The 17,790-nt window shown below is 44.4% G+C and overlaps 1 protein-coding gene across 1 annotated transcript in view; it reads left to right on the top strand.

Moving 5' to 3' along the window:
- Positions 1-17,447, top strand: part of LOC118857504 (putative PIP5K1A and PSMD4-like protein) — a 48,774-nt gene extending 31,327 nt beyond the window's left edge. The window contains exons 17-27 of the mRNA XM_036768173.1: positions 8,325-8,525; positions 8,587-8,670; positions 13,144-13,284; positions 13,893-14,007; positions 14,430-14,516; positions 15,147-15,215; positions 15,399-15,614; positions 16,062-16,170; positions 16,376-16,507; positions 16,588-16,655; positions 17,131-17,447. Coding sequence (XP_036624068.1) covers positions 8,325-8,525; positions 8,587-8,670; positions 13,144-13,284; positions 13,893-14,007; positions 14,430-14,516; positions 15,147-15,215; positions 15,399-15,614; positions 16,062-16,170; positions 16,376-16,507; positions 16,588-16,655; positions 17,131-17,301 — 1,393 coding nt within the window. The 3' untranslated portion in view covers positions 17,302-17,447. The remainder of the gene's footprint in view (positions 1-8,324; positions 8,526-8,586; positions 8,671-13,143; positions 13,285-13,892; positions 14,008-14,429; positions 14,517-15,146; positions 15,216-15,398; positions 15,615-16,061; positions 16,171-16,375; positions 16,508-16,587; positions 16,656-17,130) is intronic.
- The last annotated feature ends 343 nt before the right edge of the window (positions 17,448-17,790 follow it).

Here is a 17,790-nt window from a genome sequence, read left to right as displayed (position 1 = left end):
ATTTAAGTGAATGAGGGCTGTGCAGAGTCATCAGCCTCACTTTCTCCTCCAGAGCCATCTGGGTCCGGTGGCCAGATACATATCAGGACAACTGGAGATGGCCCTGGATGCAGTGGGAGACCATGGCCTTTTAAGGCTAAGGTCTTTCCCAGGTCTCAGTTTGATCGATGCAGTGCCCATTCGCTGATTAAGGGTAGGTAAGAATGAGGCAAAGAATGGCCTCTTTTACCAAGTAAAAAAGAAATAAAAATCTGAGATGGTTTCTGGCCAAAACAAAAACAATTGCTGTTTACAGTCACTCAGAGCATTCAGGGACCCTGTGGGCTTGGGCTGGGACCTATTGTTGGCCAAGCTAGGAGAGCTAGAGTGATTTGGATTTAAGGCATGGTCCTTAAGAAAGAAATCTAGCTTGTAAACCCCCAGATATATTGTGAGGTTTCAGCAGTCAAAATTTACATTCCTTTGGCCAGAGCACCCCACAGTTAAAGGTATGATACCCTATGTGGACAGAGGGAGAGGGAAGGAAGGAAGGAGCTGCATTGCCCAACTGGAATTGGCCATTTGGGTCCCCTGTGGGGCAGCTCATGCTATTCACAGGTTGTTTGTCCTTCGTTCTCAAAGAGGTCCATGACATCAGGAAGATGATGCCATGACTTGCAAGTGAATTGGATTTAAGTGAGGAAGAACTGTGCAAAATCACTAGCCTCTCTTTCTCCTCCAGAGCCATCTGGATCCCAGTAGCAAGATATAGTTCAGAACAACTGGAGATGGCCCAAAGGATAGGTGAGAATTGAGGCAAAAGAGTCAGTCTGGGAGGGGAAGACACCTTATGTGTGCATAGTATACATGACTTTGAGGATTTTACAATCTAATGGGGAAGCAAAACATAGGCAAAAATGAACATTTCAATGATAGAAGGCAGGTTTTAAGTGCTCACATGTCACTGTTATGCACTTTTAGACACCACTGTTGATTAAAAAAATGCTTTTTAGGAGTTGAAAGAAAGGTAAAGTGTCTGGTTTAGGGAAATTTTATGGCAGAGGCAAATGGGAACTGGGCCTTGATGGACAAGCAGGGTTTGAAGATGAAGGGGTACCCTGAGAATAGATGATCAGAGGGAACAATAAATGTGACACACAAGAGGCTGATCGGACAGTTTGGAAAAGTAGGCCAGATTATTATGGGCTTTAATGCCGAGCTGAGAAGTTTGGACTTTATCCTGTAGACGATGGAAGGCTTTTGAGAAGGGAAAGAGATGTCCAGAATCACACCTGAGAATGTTTAATCTTCTTTCAGTGTACTATAAGGCCCAGAGTGGGAGATAACAGTCCAGGATACCTTCATTCAGTGATTTAAGGTTTGCTAAGGACTTTGCTTACAACCCCATGAATTAAGTGATTGGTGTATTTTCTTCATTTTAAATATTGGAAACTGACACCCTTAAGATGTTAAGTCATTTGCCCCATAGCCTCACATCCAGTGGCAGGGAAGGTTTCAAAACCAGGGTTCCCAACTCCTGAGTCCATTGTTCTCCCCACTACCATTTACTCCTTCTCAGGAGGGTGCTCCTGTAAAATTCAGGTGAGAAGTGATCAGGGCCCAAAGTGGTGGTAGCATTGGTAATGGAAATGAAGGAACAGATTCCAGAAGAATATGGAGGAGGGGCCACTCACTGGCAGATGGAGGGTACCTCAGACACTTACTAGGCATGTGTTCCTGGACAAGTCACTTAGCTCCTCAAGCTTTAGTTTCTTCATCTTAAATTGAGGTGTCATATAAAGTCACTTGTTTCTCTTGGTGCGGTGGCAAGGCCACTAAATTTGGGGTTGGAGGACTTGGGTTAGACTCTCCAGCTCTGCCACTTACCACCTGTGTGACCCTAGGTAAATCCTGTCTTTATACTTTAGTTTCCCTCTTTTTATGGATGAAGAATGAGTTCTCAACAGCTCGAAACCTCTATTCTTCACATTACCTCCAGCCAAAGATGACTTGTGAGACCGGATAAGGGAAAAAAACCTGGCCTCAGCCCCTCTGATTAGCTAAGAACAATTTTTCACTCTAAAAACCTTAGGCTGAGGAAGTGCACTACTCTCTTCAGTTACTTTGACTTTGGGTTCTTTTTGTTATGCTGCTCCTTACACTGAATGGGCAGCTAAGATGGGGTTTGGCCAACTCTAGGGGGTTTCTGCCTTTGTTGGAGGAGCCCTCCAGTGGTCAGCAATAATACTGCTGTTTATTTGGCAGTCATTCACAGTGCTGTTTGTACAAAGGACCATGTCCTAAAATGTAAATCTTGGGACTGATTAGCATGTGTAAAAATTAGGAAAATTAATATAAATCATGAACATAAAAGGGTGGGAAGCCTTTGGAAGATCATCTTGCCTTTATGATGGAGGCTTTACAATTTTTCCAGTGTTTTATATCTAAATTCTTATATCCAACCAAAATTCCTCCTGAATTGACTTAAATCCATTTCCTTTTCAATCTTTCAAGGACATAAAACAACTTCTCATCCTCATTAAAACCCCAAAGTAGTATGTATTTCATTATACTTTGGATTTTTACTCCCAGTGAAAACAATAATCACCCTTCAGATTTCTCCAAGTTATTTTATTATAAACTTATTTTCTATCTCTTTATATTTTAATCTTGTTTTTATTGGTGTTTGTTTTCTTCTGTTTTTACATCCCCTTCATTTTTTAAATTGATCCTTTCCCCTCTTCTGCCTATTATCCCTGGTAACAAAGATTTTAAAGGAAAGAAGAAACGAAAGCTATTCTGCAAAAGCAACCAACACAGTAATAGTTCCTGACAATGTATGCAATATTCCACAGCCAGTCACTCCACCCTTGCAAAGAGGAGGGAGGTATGTTTTCTCAACCCTTCGCTTGAGTGAAGTGAGCAGAAAGAGAACAATTAATACTGTTCAGAAAGAGAAAAATCCTATTCATAGCAACAATATTGTAAAAACAAACAACTTTGAAGGAATTAAGAACTCTGATCAATTCGATGACCAGCCACAATCCCCAGTGGACCCTTGGCGAAATATACTTCCCATGTCCTGACAGGGAGGTGGTGGACTTGGAGTGTGGATTGAGACACATATTTTTGGATATGTTATTGTGGAAACTTGCTTGTCACAAGGGGTTTTTCTCCCTGTCTTTTTCAGGGGGATGGTGGTTAGAGGGATAGAAGGTGGACTATGATTAATTGAAAAAATAAAATAAAATTTAAAAAAAACCTCTGGGGTCAAGTTTGGTGATTATAATTGCACAACATTCGCTTTTATTTTCTGTCCCTTTTCACTCTTTGTACATATTATTTTCCTGGTTTTCCTTACTTCACTGTCAGTTTCTAACTCTTCCCATGCTTCTCTGAATTCTTTGTATTTGTCGTTTTTAATGATGTAGTAATGTAACAACAGTTTGGCTAGCAGCTGCTATTGGGGTGTAAGACGCAACAAGGAGCTGCCAGCACAGGTTCTTTGATCTGCTTTACCAAGGAAAGTAATTTTAAGGGGTTGACAATCTCACTTTAATCCAACATACAAATATAATTCACTTAGTTCAGGAGGAAAAGCCAGCAAACTGAACTTCAGAGCAAATACAAATATATTACAGACGTCAACAGACAGACCTTGTCTGATTCAAATCACAATTCATAGTTACCAGAGAAGCACCAACATCTATCTGGGTTACAAAGCCGGGGGGCAGTAAGACAGCTTGCCCAGAGTCTCTACACTCCTTCCATGAGTGAGTCCCCAAACAAAACATCTGGGTTTCTTCACAGCCAGGGGGCTCTTAAAAATGGCTGCCCAGAGTCTCCACATCAACACCCCTCCTGAGTGAGAGGCCCAGACAAAATGCTAACCTTTGGGGTTTTATACCCTGTTCAGGGCCGGAAGGGTTCACAAGTGATCAGCCAAAGGGTGTGAGCCCGGGGCTTTGCACCTAGTATGGCTTAATCAAAGGCATTTGATTACTTTAGCATTTCTAAAAGAGAAAACAGTAAAAAAAAAAAGTCCGGCCTTAATTACATCCATGTGTCACAGTTTATTTAGCCATTTCATTTGTCTAACTGATTCATCTCTGATTTAGCCTTGGGAAGAAACTAGGTGGGGTAGTGGATTGTGCCGGACTTGGAGTCTGGAAGACCCTGTTCAAATCCTCAGGCTGTGTGGCCCAGGACAAATCACTCAGTTCCTCTCAGGCTCATCTGTAAAATGAGGCTGATAATAGCAGGTGTGTCAGGTTTTTTCTGATGATCACATGACACATGGCTAAAACTCTTTGCAAACCTTAAAACGTTATTTAAATGGAGGCATCTAAGTGATGTAGTGGAAAGTGCCAGTGGATCCCCTGGCCCTGGAGTCAAGAAGCCCTGAGCTCAGATTTGGCCTTGACACTACCTATGGGCAAGTCACTTAACCTTTCTTTGCCTTACTTTCCTCAACTTTAAAGTGGATGATAATAGCCCCTACCTTTCAGGGTTGTTGTAAGTATCAGATCATTGAAACTCAATTAGCATAGTTCCTGGCACATAGTAGGTATTATATAAATGCTTATTCTCTTCCTCCTCCCAGAATGCTAGCTATTAGTAATATTCTAGTAGGAGAGCTAGTCATATGCCCTTGACTAAAGAATGGTATGCTACCTCCATGAAGTCCTCTGGTGCTTCATCATGGCATGAAGGTTCTCAAAGACCATCAATAGCTCTGACAAATTCTGCCACAATAGAAAGATTTCAAATATTGTCCTAGGAATAGATTGCATTCCAAGGACAAAGTGGATAAGACTATCATGAGGCATTTGGCAATAATTATTTTTTTTAACTATGGCTATACAGTAAAGAAATAAGTAAAGTAAATGAATGATAGCTAGTATTTTTGTATATTGCTTTACATGTTCTCTCATTTGATTCTCAGACTAACCCTGTGAGGTTGGTTGGTTGGTTGATTGTTGTCCTTCATTCTGGAAGAGGACCCAAATGACATCACTATGTTAGAGTCAAGGTATAGTGTGTCTGACTGCAGCTGATCAGACCAATATGAACTCAGAAAGTTCTATCACAGGTTGGACACAAATAGTCCATGTGCACATTTAGGGAGGAGATGGCTCTAAATTTACACACTTCACATTCCTTTGAGCTACTACAATTCTGCTTCACTCATAGAGTACAGTGCCTTCTTTGATGTGGGCACAACATCCGGGTGATCCTTTGCCAGTGTCTTCCATGTCACTCAATTCCAAAGTTCTTAAGAGAAACCTTGAGAATGTCCCTGTATTGCTTCTTCTGACCACCATCTGAGCACTTGCCTTGTGTGAGTTTTTCTTAAGATAGTCTTTTAATCAAATATACATTTGGCACTGGATCTCTCTGATTGGCCAATAGAAGGTCCCAGCCTAAGCCTCACTTGCTTATTGTTTGGCTTTTGATGGCTCAGAGTGAATGTAAATAGAAATTATTTCTATCCTGGCCAGAAACTGAGGGTCTTACTCTCCCAGACTGATTTTTATGAAAGCAAACTAGGCCATCTTTTGCCTCAATTCTTACCTTCTCTTTACTGAATGAGAGTTGTCTCAGATAAAACAGACCTGGGGAGGCCCTTAGCTTCAAAAGGCCAAGGTCTCCCACTGTATCCAGAGCCGACCTGTGTTTTGCCACTGGGCTCTGAATGATTCTGGAGGAGAGTGAAGCTGATGGCTTTGCACAGCTCTGCCTCACTTAAATCCAATTCACTTGCAAGTCAAGACATCACCCTCCTAATGACATTGGTCCTCTTTAGAACAAACAACATTTGGCATTCGAACAATGTGGCCAGCCTAGAGTTTGAATGCCTGGCAGTTCAGCTCAAGAAAGTACCTTAATGTCTAGTATCTTATCTTGCCAGCTGATCTTCAGAACCTTCTTAAGACAATTCAAGTGATTCAGTTTCCTGTCGTGGTGCTGGCAGAGCACTAAGTTTCACAAGCACACAGCAATGGGTCAGCACAAGGGTTCTATGAACCTTCAGTTTGGTAGGCAGCCCAGTACCTCCTCTCCTACACTTTTCTTCAGAGCCCCCCAAACATTGAGCTAGCTCTGGCAATGTTGTGTACCAACCTCATCATCTGTGTGCACATAGTATACCGCCAGGGTAAGTGAACTTTTCCACAGCATCCAGTGTGTCTCCATTTGCTGCTTCCATATATGAAAGGTGCGGTGCTGCCTGGTGGAGAACCTGGGTTTTCTTGGTGTTAATTGTTAAGCCAAAATTAGCATAAGCAGCAGAGAATTGATCCATACTTTGTTACATCTCAGCCTCAGAGGCTGCATTGATCCTCAGACTAACCCTGGAGTAGGTTACTGATGAGTACTATTATCCTCATTCTATCTGGCCCGGGTCACATAGCTAGTAAATGTTTCCAGGAGAATAGAAAACATGTCTTTTAGGCTTCAAGTCTAACACTTTGCCCACTGTGCCATCTGCCTGTCTCCACAACATACGAAATGACCTTCAGTCCTGTGTCACTTCCCCTTCCACTTCAGTGATATCAACAGTGGTAGAAAATCAGGGCCAAAGGTGCTTCAGATCGCAAGGTTTTTAGACTGCCTACAAACGATGATGTCCTTGTCCAGTAGACTAGAAGAACCAAATCACAGCCATCTTGACATTCTTGTACATGAAATCAGAAAACATCAGATTAGGTGCCTATATGCCAGGCAGGCACTGTACTAAGTGCTGGGGCTACAAATATGAAAAAAGAAAGTCACTGCCCTCAAGGAACTTATAATCTAATTGAGGAAGACAAAACACACGAGGAAGCTGAAAAAGGTGAGAGAAGAAAGTAGTAGAGGGGCATGATGGAAAAGCAGAGGAGTCCCAAAGTAGTGCAGCCAAGTACAAAATGAGAGATCTGGACTGAACTCTCCTTAAATGAAGGTTTGGAGTTGATAGCCCTACTTTCCAATCCCAGAGACAAAGGGTAGTGACGAAATAGCGTCCCAAGGCTGACGAAATTAGCCCAAGAATGAGTTTCCAGGGGTGTGATGAAGTCCGAGAAATCCAGAAGTACGGCAGCCAGGTGAGAAAAGAGCACAGTAGGCTTGAACGTCCATTTACTTTCTTGGAAGGACCACACCCATTGATGAGATCACAGAAACCTTTGGGTACTCTATATCATCCCCAGTTCCTACCTAGACTTTTAAAAGTATAGCAAAAACTAGACACATGATCTAATTAGGATCTGACCGAGGCAAAGCGTAGTGAGGAGATATCATTGCCTTTTTTTTTTTTTTTTTTACACTTTAGGGGGGAAGGCAGGGCGATTGGGGTTAAGTGACTTGCCCAAGGTCACACAGCTAGTTAAGTGTGTCAAGTGTCTGAGACTGGGTTTGAACTCAGGTCCTCCTGACTCCAGGACCAGTGCTCTACTCACTGCGCCACCTAGCTGCCCCTATCATTGCCTTTTTAATGCATTTCAGTTCATTTAATACAGTTGCCTGTTCTCAGATTTTTTTCATTAATGTTACTTGCTAACAGCTTAGGAGCAATCATAATCTCTCGGTTTGTTTGCTTTTTTTTTTAAACTACACATGTAACTATCAACGTGAGTTGTAGTGCATTTGTATTTGTCAGAGGTTTTGCATCTGTCTCTACTGAATTCATATTTTGTCTTTACCTAGAGCTACTCCTCTCATTTATCAAGATGGTTTTGTAGTTAATTCTTGATTCGTAAATTCCATATGAAAAAAATCTTTAAGAGGGCGAAGAATTATCTTTCTCCTTCAGGCTTTGAGGGTGAAGAATTTGGAATCTGCCTGCATCACTGCGGAGGGGAGGGACTCCCTCATTTCATTTCCTTAGCCTGGCACCAGTTCCACCTATTGCTTGGTCAGGGTTGGGGCAGGGGGTGATTCGGGGCATCCCAAGGAGATTACCCAGTCACCTATTTAAAGATATAGGTATAGGCTTGGAAAGGTGGCGGATTTCTAGGGCACAAGGTTGTATCAAGAAGTGCTTACTGCATCTATATTTAGGAAGGTTTTACTATGAAGCGGGGAGAAGGGCATTTCCAGAAATGACTATGATACAAAAACAAAAGGTATAGAAAAAACGTACTTTTTTTTTTTTAACAGAAGTCTACACCCAGCCGCAATCCTCTCCTCTTTTTCCGTTTTTTTCCCTAGGAAGCACATCCAGTTGGTATAAGCAGAGCAGACCGTAGGGCTTTTGATTAGGTACCTACAAGGCAGCTTCGGAGCCCTGGGTTCCAGTCCAGGCTCTGACACATGCTGATTGTGTGACCCTGGCCAAGTTATTTAACGTCTCTGTGCACTGGCAGAGGGAATTTTAGCAGCGAAATCCCACGTGCAGTCCCCATCCTTCGCTTTCCGAACCGTCCAACTCAGCGCCCCAAGCAAAGACAGGGCGAGGAGGAGCCCATGCCCCCCTCTCCGGGTTTCTGGTTAAGCCCGGTGCCTCGCTCTGCCCCCTCTCCCGCTCCTGGCCTACAACTCCCAGAGAACCTCGCGGCTCCCACTGTGTAACGCATGCGCCGGACCCCGATAGAGCCCTGGGATTGGAGAGCCGGGTTAAGCCAATAGGATAAAGCATTGTTGGGTAGTCCAGACGAGCCGGTCAGGGAGGGAGAAAGGAGGCAAGATGGTGTTGGAAAGCACTATGGTGTGGTAAGAGACCGGGTCCGGGGCGACGGGAGGGAGTGGGTCCGGGCGGGGAGCGCGAGGAGCCGCCGCCGGCGCCCCCGGGAGCGGGAACGAGGGAGTGCGGCTTGTGCCGCGCGGCTGCCTCGGCGGCAGCGGCCCCGAGCGGATTCCCTGAGTCATCCCGGGGCCCGGGAGGGCAGGCTGGAGGGGGCGGGAGAGGCCGCCCTGGAGCCCAGGGCCCATCGTGGTGCTGCCAGCGCGGCCTCCCTTGCTCGCCCAGCCGAGCCTGGGCCCCTTCCCCGGGCTTCCCTTCCCCCCTTCAGCGCCCGCTCGGGCGGCAGCCGGGCTCCTGCTGGCGGGGGACCGTGCACGCAGAGGCCAGAGACGCCGGCCCTGCCCCGGGGGCCTTGTCATAGGACCGCGGAGACCAGAAACATTCCCCCAAGCACGTCGGCCCCCAGGAACATCGGCCCAGTGCCGAAAAGCAGTTACGGCGGTGGGTGGAGCAGAGGCAGCAGACCCGGCTTTGATGCCATCTGTGCACTGTGCACGGGTCACTTGGCGGAGATGGAGAAGGCGGGTCTCGTAGCCTGGCCCCCTCCGACCTTTCCAGTCTTCCCCATCTCACCCACCAACAGGTATTCTTGGGTCCTGTGACGCTCCGGCAGTATCCCATACCTGGAGTGCGCTGCCCTCCTGCTTTAAGTCCCAACTAAAATCCCATTTTTTACAGGAAACCCCTCTGAATTTCAGCGCCTTCCCTCTGTTAATTCTTTCCGATCTATCTTGTATGTAGCTTGCTTTGTATACATATCTTTGTATATTGTCTTTCCAGTTAGATTGTAAGCCCCTTGAAGGCAGGGACTATTTTCTGCCTCCTTTTGTATCCTTGATGCTTAGCACAGCGCCTGGCACAAAGTATGCGCTTAATAAATGTTTGTTGAATTGAATTATAGGATGAGGAGGCCCTGGGGCAGAAGGAGGACCTAGCGTGAGTAAAGAGGTGCCAAGGTTAGTGTTGTGTTCAGGGAACATTAAGTAGTTCAAATTGACGAGTATGGTAGGTTGCTGTTGGGAGTGATAAAAGTAGTAAAAAGTGAAGAAGGGGCCAGATTGCAGAAGGTCTTGATTGCCAGAGTAAGGAGTTTGGACTTTATCTTATAGGTAATATGAAATCATTTGTTTGAAAGTTCTTGACCAAAATAAAATGATAGTGCAAGGTAGCTTTTTAGGAGAATTAATGTAGTATCAGTTTAGGATTTATTGGAGAAGATAAACATTGGAAGCAACAAGACAGTGGGCTTAGAATGGTTTGGCAGAGGGATTCCAACATGACAGCGACTGATGGGGCAGGAGAGTCAAAGATGGCTTGGAGGCTAAGTAACTCAAGGTTAGGGAAGTTCAACTTTGTATGTTGAATTTTGAGGAAAGATGATGAGCTTAGTTTTAGGCATCCATAGTTGGAGATTCTATAGGGCTTCCCCTGGTACAAATTTCTAGTAGGTGCAGAAATGAAAGGAGAGAGGTGTCATTTGGTCCAGAATATTTACTCTCTACTGTGTAACTGTAGGAATATTTTTAAAAATAGAATCTAGCCCCTGACCTAAAAGAGATTACAAGCTAATTTTGTTTAAGGTTAAACCTATCCTCTCCTTTCTTGAAGATGGGGAATGTTTCTGTCTTCACTATTTGATTGATCCCCCTTGCCTCATTTGGCTTTATTTTTTCTATCCCATCTCCATGTGTTGACTTTGTTCACAGTCCAGTATTTTCCTTATACTTAGTAACCATTTGGATTGTTCCCAAAGTTTTTGTTTCTCCTTTCAAGGAATTTGTATTCAAATTAATCCCGGAACCTAGAGAAAAAGCTCCTTACATTTTTTGTGAGGATATAGCTAATCTGGATCACTGAGATCCTAATTATCTTAATGTGATTTAACTATTTTGTGGATTACATTTGGCTCATTTTAACACTGAAATTATGAATCTCTGAATGGAAGGGGACCTCAGAGGTCATGTATTCCAGCTCATTCCTAAACAGTAATTTTCTTTATATCATCTCTGATAGGGATCCATTCTCTGCTTAGACATCCCCATTGATGGAGAGTTTACTATCTACCAAGATGGCCCATTCTATTTTTGGACAGTTCTTACTGTTAGGTTAAGAACTATTTTTGGACAGTTCTTACTGTTAGGAAGTTTTCCTTCTATGAAACCTAAAGTAGCCTCCACAATTTCCTAGTTTTGTCCTTTATGCGTTACTTTTTTTTTTTGGAGGGGGAAAGGCAGGGCAGTTGGGGTTAAGTGACTTGCCCAAGGTCACACAGCTAGTACGTGGGTCAAGTGTCTGGGGCCGGATTTGAACTCAGGTCCTCCTGACTCCAGGGCCGGTGCTCCACTCACTGTGCCATCTAGCTGCCCCAGTTTTATTCTTTATGGCCAGGCAGAACAAGTCACAGGATTTCAGAGTTGGAATGGATCTTAGCTTATATAGTTCTAATGGTTCCCAGGTTTTAAAATTTAAAAAAAAATTTGAAATCTACCTCATGATACTAATTTTACTACTATTATGCACTGATTGAGAAAACACATAATGACAAAATGCTACTAGGAATTCAGTAGCTTTCAAATTAATTTGTATTGTATTAATAGCATCTGCATACATTTAAAAAGTTATAATAATATTTGTGAGACATTCAACTACGGAAGGTATATTTGCTTTTTTACGATACTGATGCATTTAATGTGGTGACTGGTACTGTTTTTTAGTTCTCAGAGAAAGCTGATTGAAAAATTGAAAAAGTTTAAGCTATAGATTTGATTCCACAGATACCTTCTTTCAATATTTAGATTTCAGTGCAACAAATGCAGAAAATCCACTTTTGTAAATGTATGTTGGAGGAAAAAGTATTTCACAGCCTTCTCTGACAGAATTAACATCTAGCCAGAATTCAACCCAGTAGTGTTTTATAAAAATTAATTTTAAAGAATTGTCATGTTTTTAGACTGACTTGTTCTTTTGATGTGAGATCTGGGAATATGGTGCTCCTAACATTCAGTGTATATTTTTTTTAAATAAAATTGTATCTTGAGTTAGGAGTGTACTTGCTGTACTTGCAAGTATGTCCCTGCATTTGCAGACCCTTCTAATAACTGAATAATGCACTACAAGGTTCTAATATCCACAGACCTAGTCTAACTTAAACCTAAACACTATCTTCCTACTAAGAACATCCTTGAGAATTGGTTATCTAACCTTTGTTTAAATATTTCAAGGAAAATTTCAAGAAATCTTCCGAGGTTGCCCATGTTGGCCCTTCCGGTATTTGAAGATGGTGATCATATCTTCGCCCACTCAAATGTCTTTTCTCCAGTGAGACCCCTCCTACCTCTTTTCATCTTGGGTATCACTCAGATAAATCCCTCTCCTGGGCTTCACTGCTTTCTCTGTTCCTTCTTTCTTCTGTTTCTTTTCCCTCTGAGGCTTCTCAGCCTCTTTCCCACACCATTAGTTGGTATGTACTGAGCTAGTAGAAGCATTTTACTGTCAGATGAGCCGCAACATTAGAACTTCTCCTGGACTCACCTCCATCAAAGACAAATAGAAACGAATTTTGAATTCTCTTACTGCAGCGTCTTTCACTTAGCTTAGATCACCAGATGTGGACCACATGCATGTGCATGTTTCACCTTGGGCCAGAGCATTTGTATCCCTCACTGTGCTTGACCTGTGGCCCCGGAGGATCAAAAGGGAGAGAATAAGGGGAAACTTGGAAAACTCACACCCTTCTAACCTAATTTTCATAACTTGATTTGTCTGCCTTTCTGTCCCATCTTTTATCAAAGCTGCTGACCTAACTCCAAGTGACCAAGTATAGAGAAGCAGTGATAGGACTGCACTTGGAGTGAAGTTCAGTTCCCAGTTATAACATTGCTGAGGATCATAAGATTAGAGCTGAAAGGTGTTCTGTAAAGGAACAAACTCAGGCCCAGAGAGACTACATGAGGTGTCCAAGGCCACACATACAGTGGGTGCCAGAGACTGGCGGTTTGACCATCAGTGAGTCAGATAACCTGTCAGTCTCAGTTTCCTCATCAGTAAAGTGGGAAGGATAAAATTTATATCTAGTTCAGAGGGGTATGAGAATGACTTCTTTAAACCTTAAAGCATCGTATAGATTTGCTGTACTAATATTCTTTTCTTTAGCTGGTTTGTATCTTACTTGTTCGCATTGGTATGTATGCTGTTTTGCAAATATTCTTAAATTTTGCCTGCCTCTGGGAAGCTTCCCGTTCAATGGGAGACATAGACCATTAACAAATCAAAGACTTAAGAATACTTAGAAAATAATATTTGGATTAGTACAAACTGTATGTCATAGTGCACACGTGCTTAGGAGATATTGAAGGGTCCCAGAAAGTAAGAAGGGTGATGTCTTAAGATTCAGACATCCCAGGAACATTGTTCATTCCCGACCCTGTGCCCTGATCCCACAGTGTTGATAACAGTGAGTACATGCGGAACGGGGATTTCCTGCCCACACGGCTACAGGCCCAGCAGGATGCAGTCAACATAGTATGTCACTCCAAGACACGAAGCAACCCCGAGAACAACGTGGGACTCATCACACTGGCCAAGTACGGAGGTTGGACTTGGTGGGCTGTGTCATTGTTTTCCCATGAATCAGTTCAAATGGGTTGCACACTGTCACTACTCCTGTGTGTAAATGCAGAGAATTCCAATTCACTTGAATAGCCTGGACAAAACATAATAAGATAAACTGGCTAGATGAAACCCAAGTTATATAGTCTATTTGAGAAGCAATTAAGAACAACTTAGATCATTGAAGTCACTTGGCATTGACCACTGACAATTGACCATTTCCTCAAACTAATTGTCATCTCAAAAATGGGTTTGGAAAAGATGATTTGGATGGGGCGGGGGCACAGAATTGAAACAGAACTATAGGGTGGACTATAGGGCCCCCAAGAGGATTGATTGCATTGAGCTGGTTCCCTTGGTCCTTTCAGTGAGTCTGTGCTGATTAAGTTCTCTGTAGAGAGTCCAATAGTAGGGGATAAAAAGGGGGAAAAGAATCTCTGCACCTGGAAGTGGAAGAGATTGGACACATACTCAAATGAAAAATATGTATAAATTATAGTAATCCCAAAAGGGAAAGGTGATTGGAGCAGTTAGGAGTCTTATGCTGCCCTGGATTTACTTAACTTGTCTGTCCCCTTCCTAGTGACTGTGAGGTACTTACTACGCTAACCCCTGACACTGGCCGAATTTTGTCCAAGCTCCACACAGTTCAACCCAAGGGCAAGATTACCTTCTGTATTGGCATTCGAGTTGCCCATGTAAGTGTGACAGACCTTTCTGACTCTGGTCCCACAGGGCCTTCATACCAGTTTTTCTTTCCTTGGGATAATCTCCTTCCAACTCCCCAAATCAAGCAGGAGAATGGAGGTGATCTAGAGATATTTAGCCTTGAGAATGGAAGAGGTGAGGTAGAGTCCAAGATTCAGGGAATGTGGGAAGTGGGGGCTGACTTTGGAGTAGAAATACTAGCCTTCCCAGTGCCCAGAGCCCTGGGTGTTAGGGTTTACACCTTGTAGAGATCTGGGACTTGGAGGAAGAAGGAGAAGCAAGGCCAGTGAGATCTCCTTTCCTAGAAACCATAGGAATGGTCTCCTTCTCTGGGCAGGGAGTTGATTCAGTGGGCAGGCAGTGATCCCTGGGTTGTCCCTGAGACTAGGATTCCTCTTTTTTTCCCCACAAGTTGGCTCTGAAACACAGACAAGGCAAGAACCACAAGATGCGGATCATTGCTTTTGTGGGCAGCCCAGTAGAAGACAATGAGAAGGACGTGAGTCTAGCCAGGGGATGAGACAAGATGGGCTGGGAGTGGGGAGTGGAGATCTGGAAGATCAGAGCATTTCTGGGGAAGGGGATGTTTGGGAATCTGGACCTTAGCACAGATCTTGGATGGGAATGAGGGATCTACTCGGATGGATGGGCCTTCCCCCATGATGCTGCTCACTGCGTATCTGGATACTCATGTTCCCTCAATGCTGGAGAGGGGACAGTTAGGGTGAGGGGCTCTGTTTGTCTGGAGTGGGGCTTTTCTCAGGAGGTGAGAGGAACAGGCAGTGACTCCTAAGAGGCAGCATGGGGTCTTGGGAAGAGGGCGAGGCTTGAAGTAAGGAGAAATCAGATCTCATAGCCTCGTTTTGAGACTTAGCAGGGTGATAGTTAATGCCTCTGAGCCTTAGTTTCCTCATTTTTAATATAGGGAAAGTAATTATAGCTAACATTCATAAAAGACTTTAAGGTTATTATGGCAGTTTACATTTATTATTTCATTTAGTTAGTAATGTTCATACTCCCCACCTCACAGGTTGTTTTGAATAAAGTACTTTGTAAATCTCAAAGTGCTGTATAAATGTGAGTTATTATTTATTTTATTTATCTTTCATTTTCCCAACTCCCTTTGTAGCTGGTGAAGCTAGCAAAGCGGCTAAAGAAAGAGAAAGTGAATGTTGACATTATCAACTTTGGGGAGGAGGTAAGTGGGGGGCAGTTGGGATTCTGACTTGAATGAACCAACAGGGAAGAATCTTAGGGGTACTGAAAAGAGATCCTTACTTAGAGGTGCGCCTTCCCTTGGAGAGCTGCTGGGATGGGAAACAACAGTGGGAAGGATGATGTTCCCTAGTGAGATCAGCCTCCCGTATTGTTTTCTCCCCAGGAGGCAAACACAGACAAACTGACAGCCTTCGTGAACACGCTAAATGGCAAGGATGGGACCGGCTCGCATCTGGTGACGGTACCCCCTGGGCCCAGCCTGGCTGATGCCCTCATCAGCTCCCCTATCCTGGCTGGAGAAGGTGGTGCCATGTTGGGGCTAGGGGCCAGCGACTTCGAGTTTGGGGTGGACCCCAGTGCTGATCCTGAACTGGCCCTGGTGAGGGAAAAGCCCTGATCCCACACAAACCCCTACTGTCCCTCATACTCATATTCCTGGCAGCATCTCTAGGACTCCCTAGTCACTTATTCAACAAATTCTTGTATACCTGCTAGGTGCAAGACACTGCTCGTGTGTCCATCTCTTTCCCCCATACCCCTTAAAAAGCCTCACTGTCTTTCTGATTATCCAGGCTTTGGAGGCTCTAATCCTGGGTTACATCAAAACTGCTTCTTTTTGAGATGGTTTCCTCCAGTCCTCACAATTTGGCCCCAACCATTCTCCTAGTCCCCTTCTCGTCACACCATCCAGTTGTCCTTTTCATCCTTTTCCCTGAAACATAGACCAGAATCCACTCTTTTATCCTCTTGCTCCAGAGCCCCACCTAATTTTTCTAGAGCTGGAGGAGCTGGGAAGGTGACTCCTGACCTTCCCTCCTTCCCTCAGGCGCTTCGTGTATCCATGGAAGAACAGCGACAGAGGCAAGAGGAGGAGGCAAGACGGGCAGCAGCAGCCTCTGCTGCTGAGGCTGGGATTGCCACAGCTGGGACCGAAGGTGGGGGTGAGAGATGGGAACCTAAGGCTGGGTAGCCTGAGATCTAAGACCAGGAAGATGGCAGTATGACAGAATGAGAGTATGGGGGTGCAGGAGAAGAGATCTGGTGACGGCAGAATAGGGGTCTGCCTCAAAGGGCCAGGCAAAGGCATGGGAGAAGGGCGTACCCCCTACTACCCTTTGGTTTTTCTCCCTGACTCCTCAGATTCAGATGATGCCCTGCTAAAGATGACCATCAGTCAGCAAGAGTTTGGTCGGAGTGGGCTCCCTGACTTAAGCAGCATGACTGAAGAAGAGCAGATTGCGTACGCCATGCAGATGTCCTTGCAGGGAGCTGGTGAGTGAAGAACTGAAAGGAAGGGGACATGGACAAAGGGCCTGGGGAGCATGTTGACCAAAGGGACCCCTCTTTTCCAGAGTTTGGTCAGGCAGAGTCAGGCGACATCGATGCCAGCTCAGCCATGGATACCTCTGAGCCTGCCAAGGTAACTGTTGTCCCTTCCCCTCCAACTCCCCAGAAACTCATTAGCATCCAAGTTTAGGATTCCAATTCTGGCCCCTCCCTCCCTAGTCGAGTCATCACGGCCTACCCCTGGAGAGTCCTGTCATTCTCCTAGGGCTTGTGTATTCTTAGTGTTCTCACTGTGGGAAATTGGTGGAAAAGCAAAGATATCCTTGCTGAGTGGAAAAGATGCAGTGAATTCAGTCTCAGGGAAAGGACCAGGAGAATCCTGTCTTTTATTTCTCTAAGAGGAGCAGACTTAGGCCTCTAGAAGAAGCAGATTTGTTAGAATATGAAAAGGGAACCCAGGTGACAAATTATCTGGGTCCTGTGGATTCTGTCTTGCTTTGGCCAGGGATGTCCTTCTTGCCTAGTCACATTCAGGGGTAGGAAACAGGATGTCTTGGGACCAGACATAGTCTACCTGCTCCAAGATTAACATTGTCATTTCCAACTAGGAGGAGGATGATTACGATGTGATGCAAGACCCTGAGTTTCTACAGAGTGTCCTGGAGAATCTGCCAGGTGTGGACCCGAACAATGAGGCCATACGAAATGCCATGGGGTCACTAGCCTCACAAGCGACTAAGGATGGCAAAAAGGAAAAGAAAGAGGAGGACAAGAAGTGAGAACAGAGGCGAAGGAGTGCTTGGTCTCCTCCCTGAAATGGGGCCGAAAAGGGTGTGGGGGGGAGTTGTCACATAGTATTTAGGTGATGGTCTTCTGTAACAGTTAAAACCGAAATAAAGTTTGGTGATTTTTTTTTTCCTTAAAACTCAAAACTACCACTTTGAGTGAGGGGGAAGGGCTGTACACCAGGAAGAAAGGGATTTTTAGCTCCCTTGGGCCTCTGAGGTGTGCTCACTGTTGGAAATAGATAAAGGAGCCAAGAAATGAGAAGAACTGAAGAGGGAGCTCTGTTCCTGGGGTAGAAGAAAAGGAAATTTGCCAAACAAGACGGATGTTGGTTTCAAGGTAAATAGTAGATCCAGTTTTAGGAGGATTAATGGAATTTAGAACTGGAGCCCTTCATTGTGCAAATGAAGAAACTGAAACCCAGACATATTAAAGGCTTCAAGTTCATAGTCACTGAACTAGGATTTGCCCTCGGGCCCACT

This window comes from Trichosurus vulpecula, chromosome 7 (assembly GCF_011100635.1).
Source record: "Trichosurus vulpecula isolate mTriVul1 chromosome 7, mTriVul1.pri, whole genome shotgun sequence".
Classification (NCBI taxonomy): domain Eukaryota; kingdom Metazoa; phylum Chordata; class Mammalia; order Diprotodontia; family Phalangeridae; genus Trichosurus; species Trichosurus vulpecula.
The sequence above is the reverse complement of the archived record's forward strand: the minus strand, read 5'-3'. Positions and strand labels throughout refer to the sequence as shown.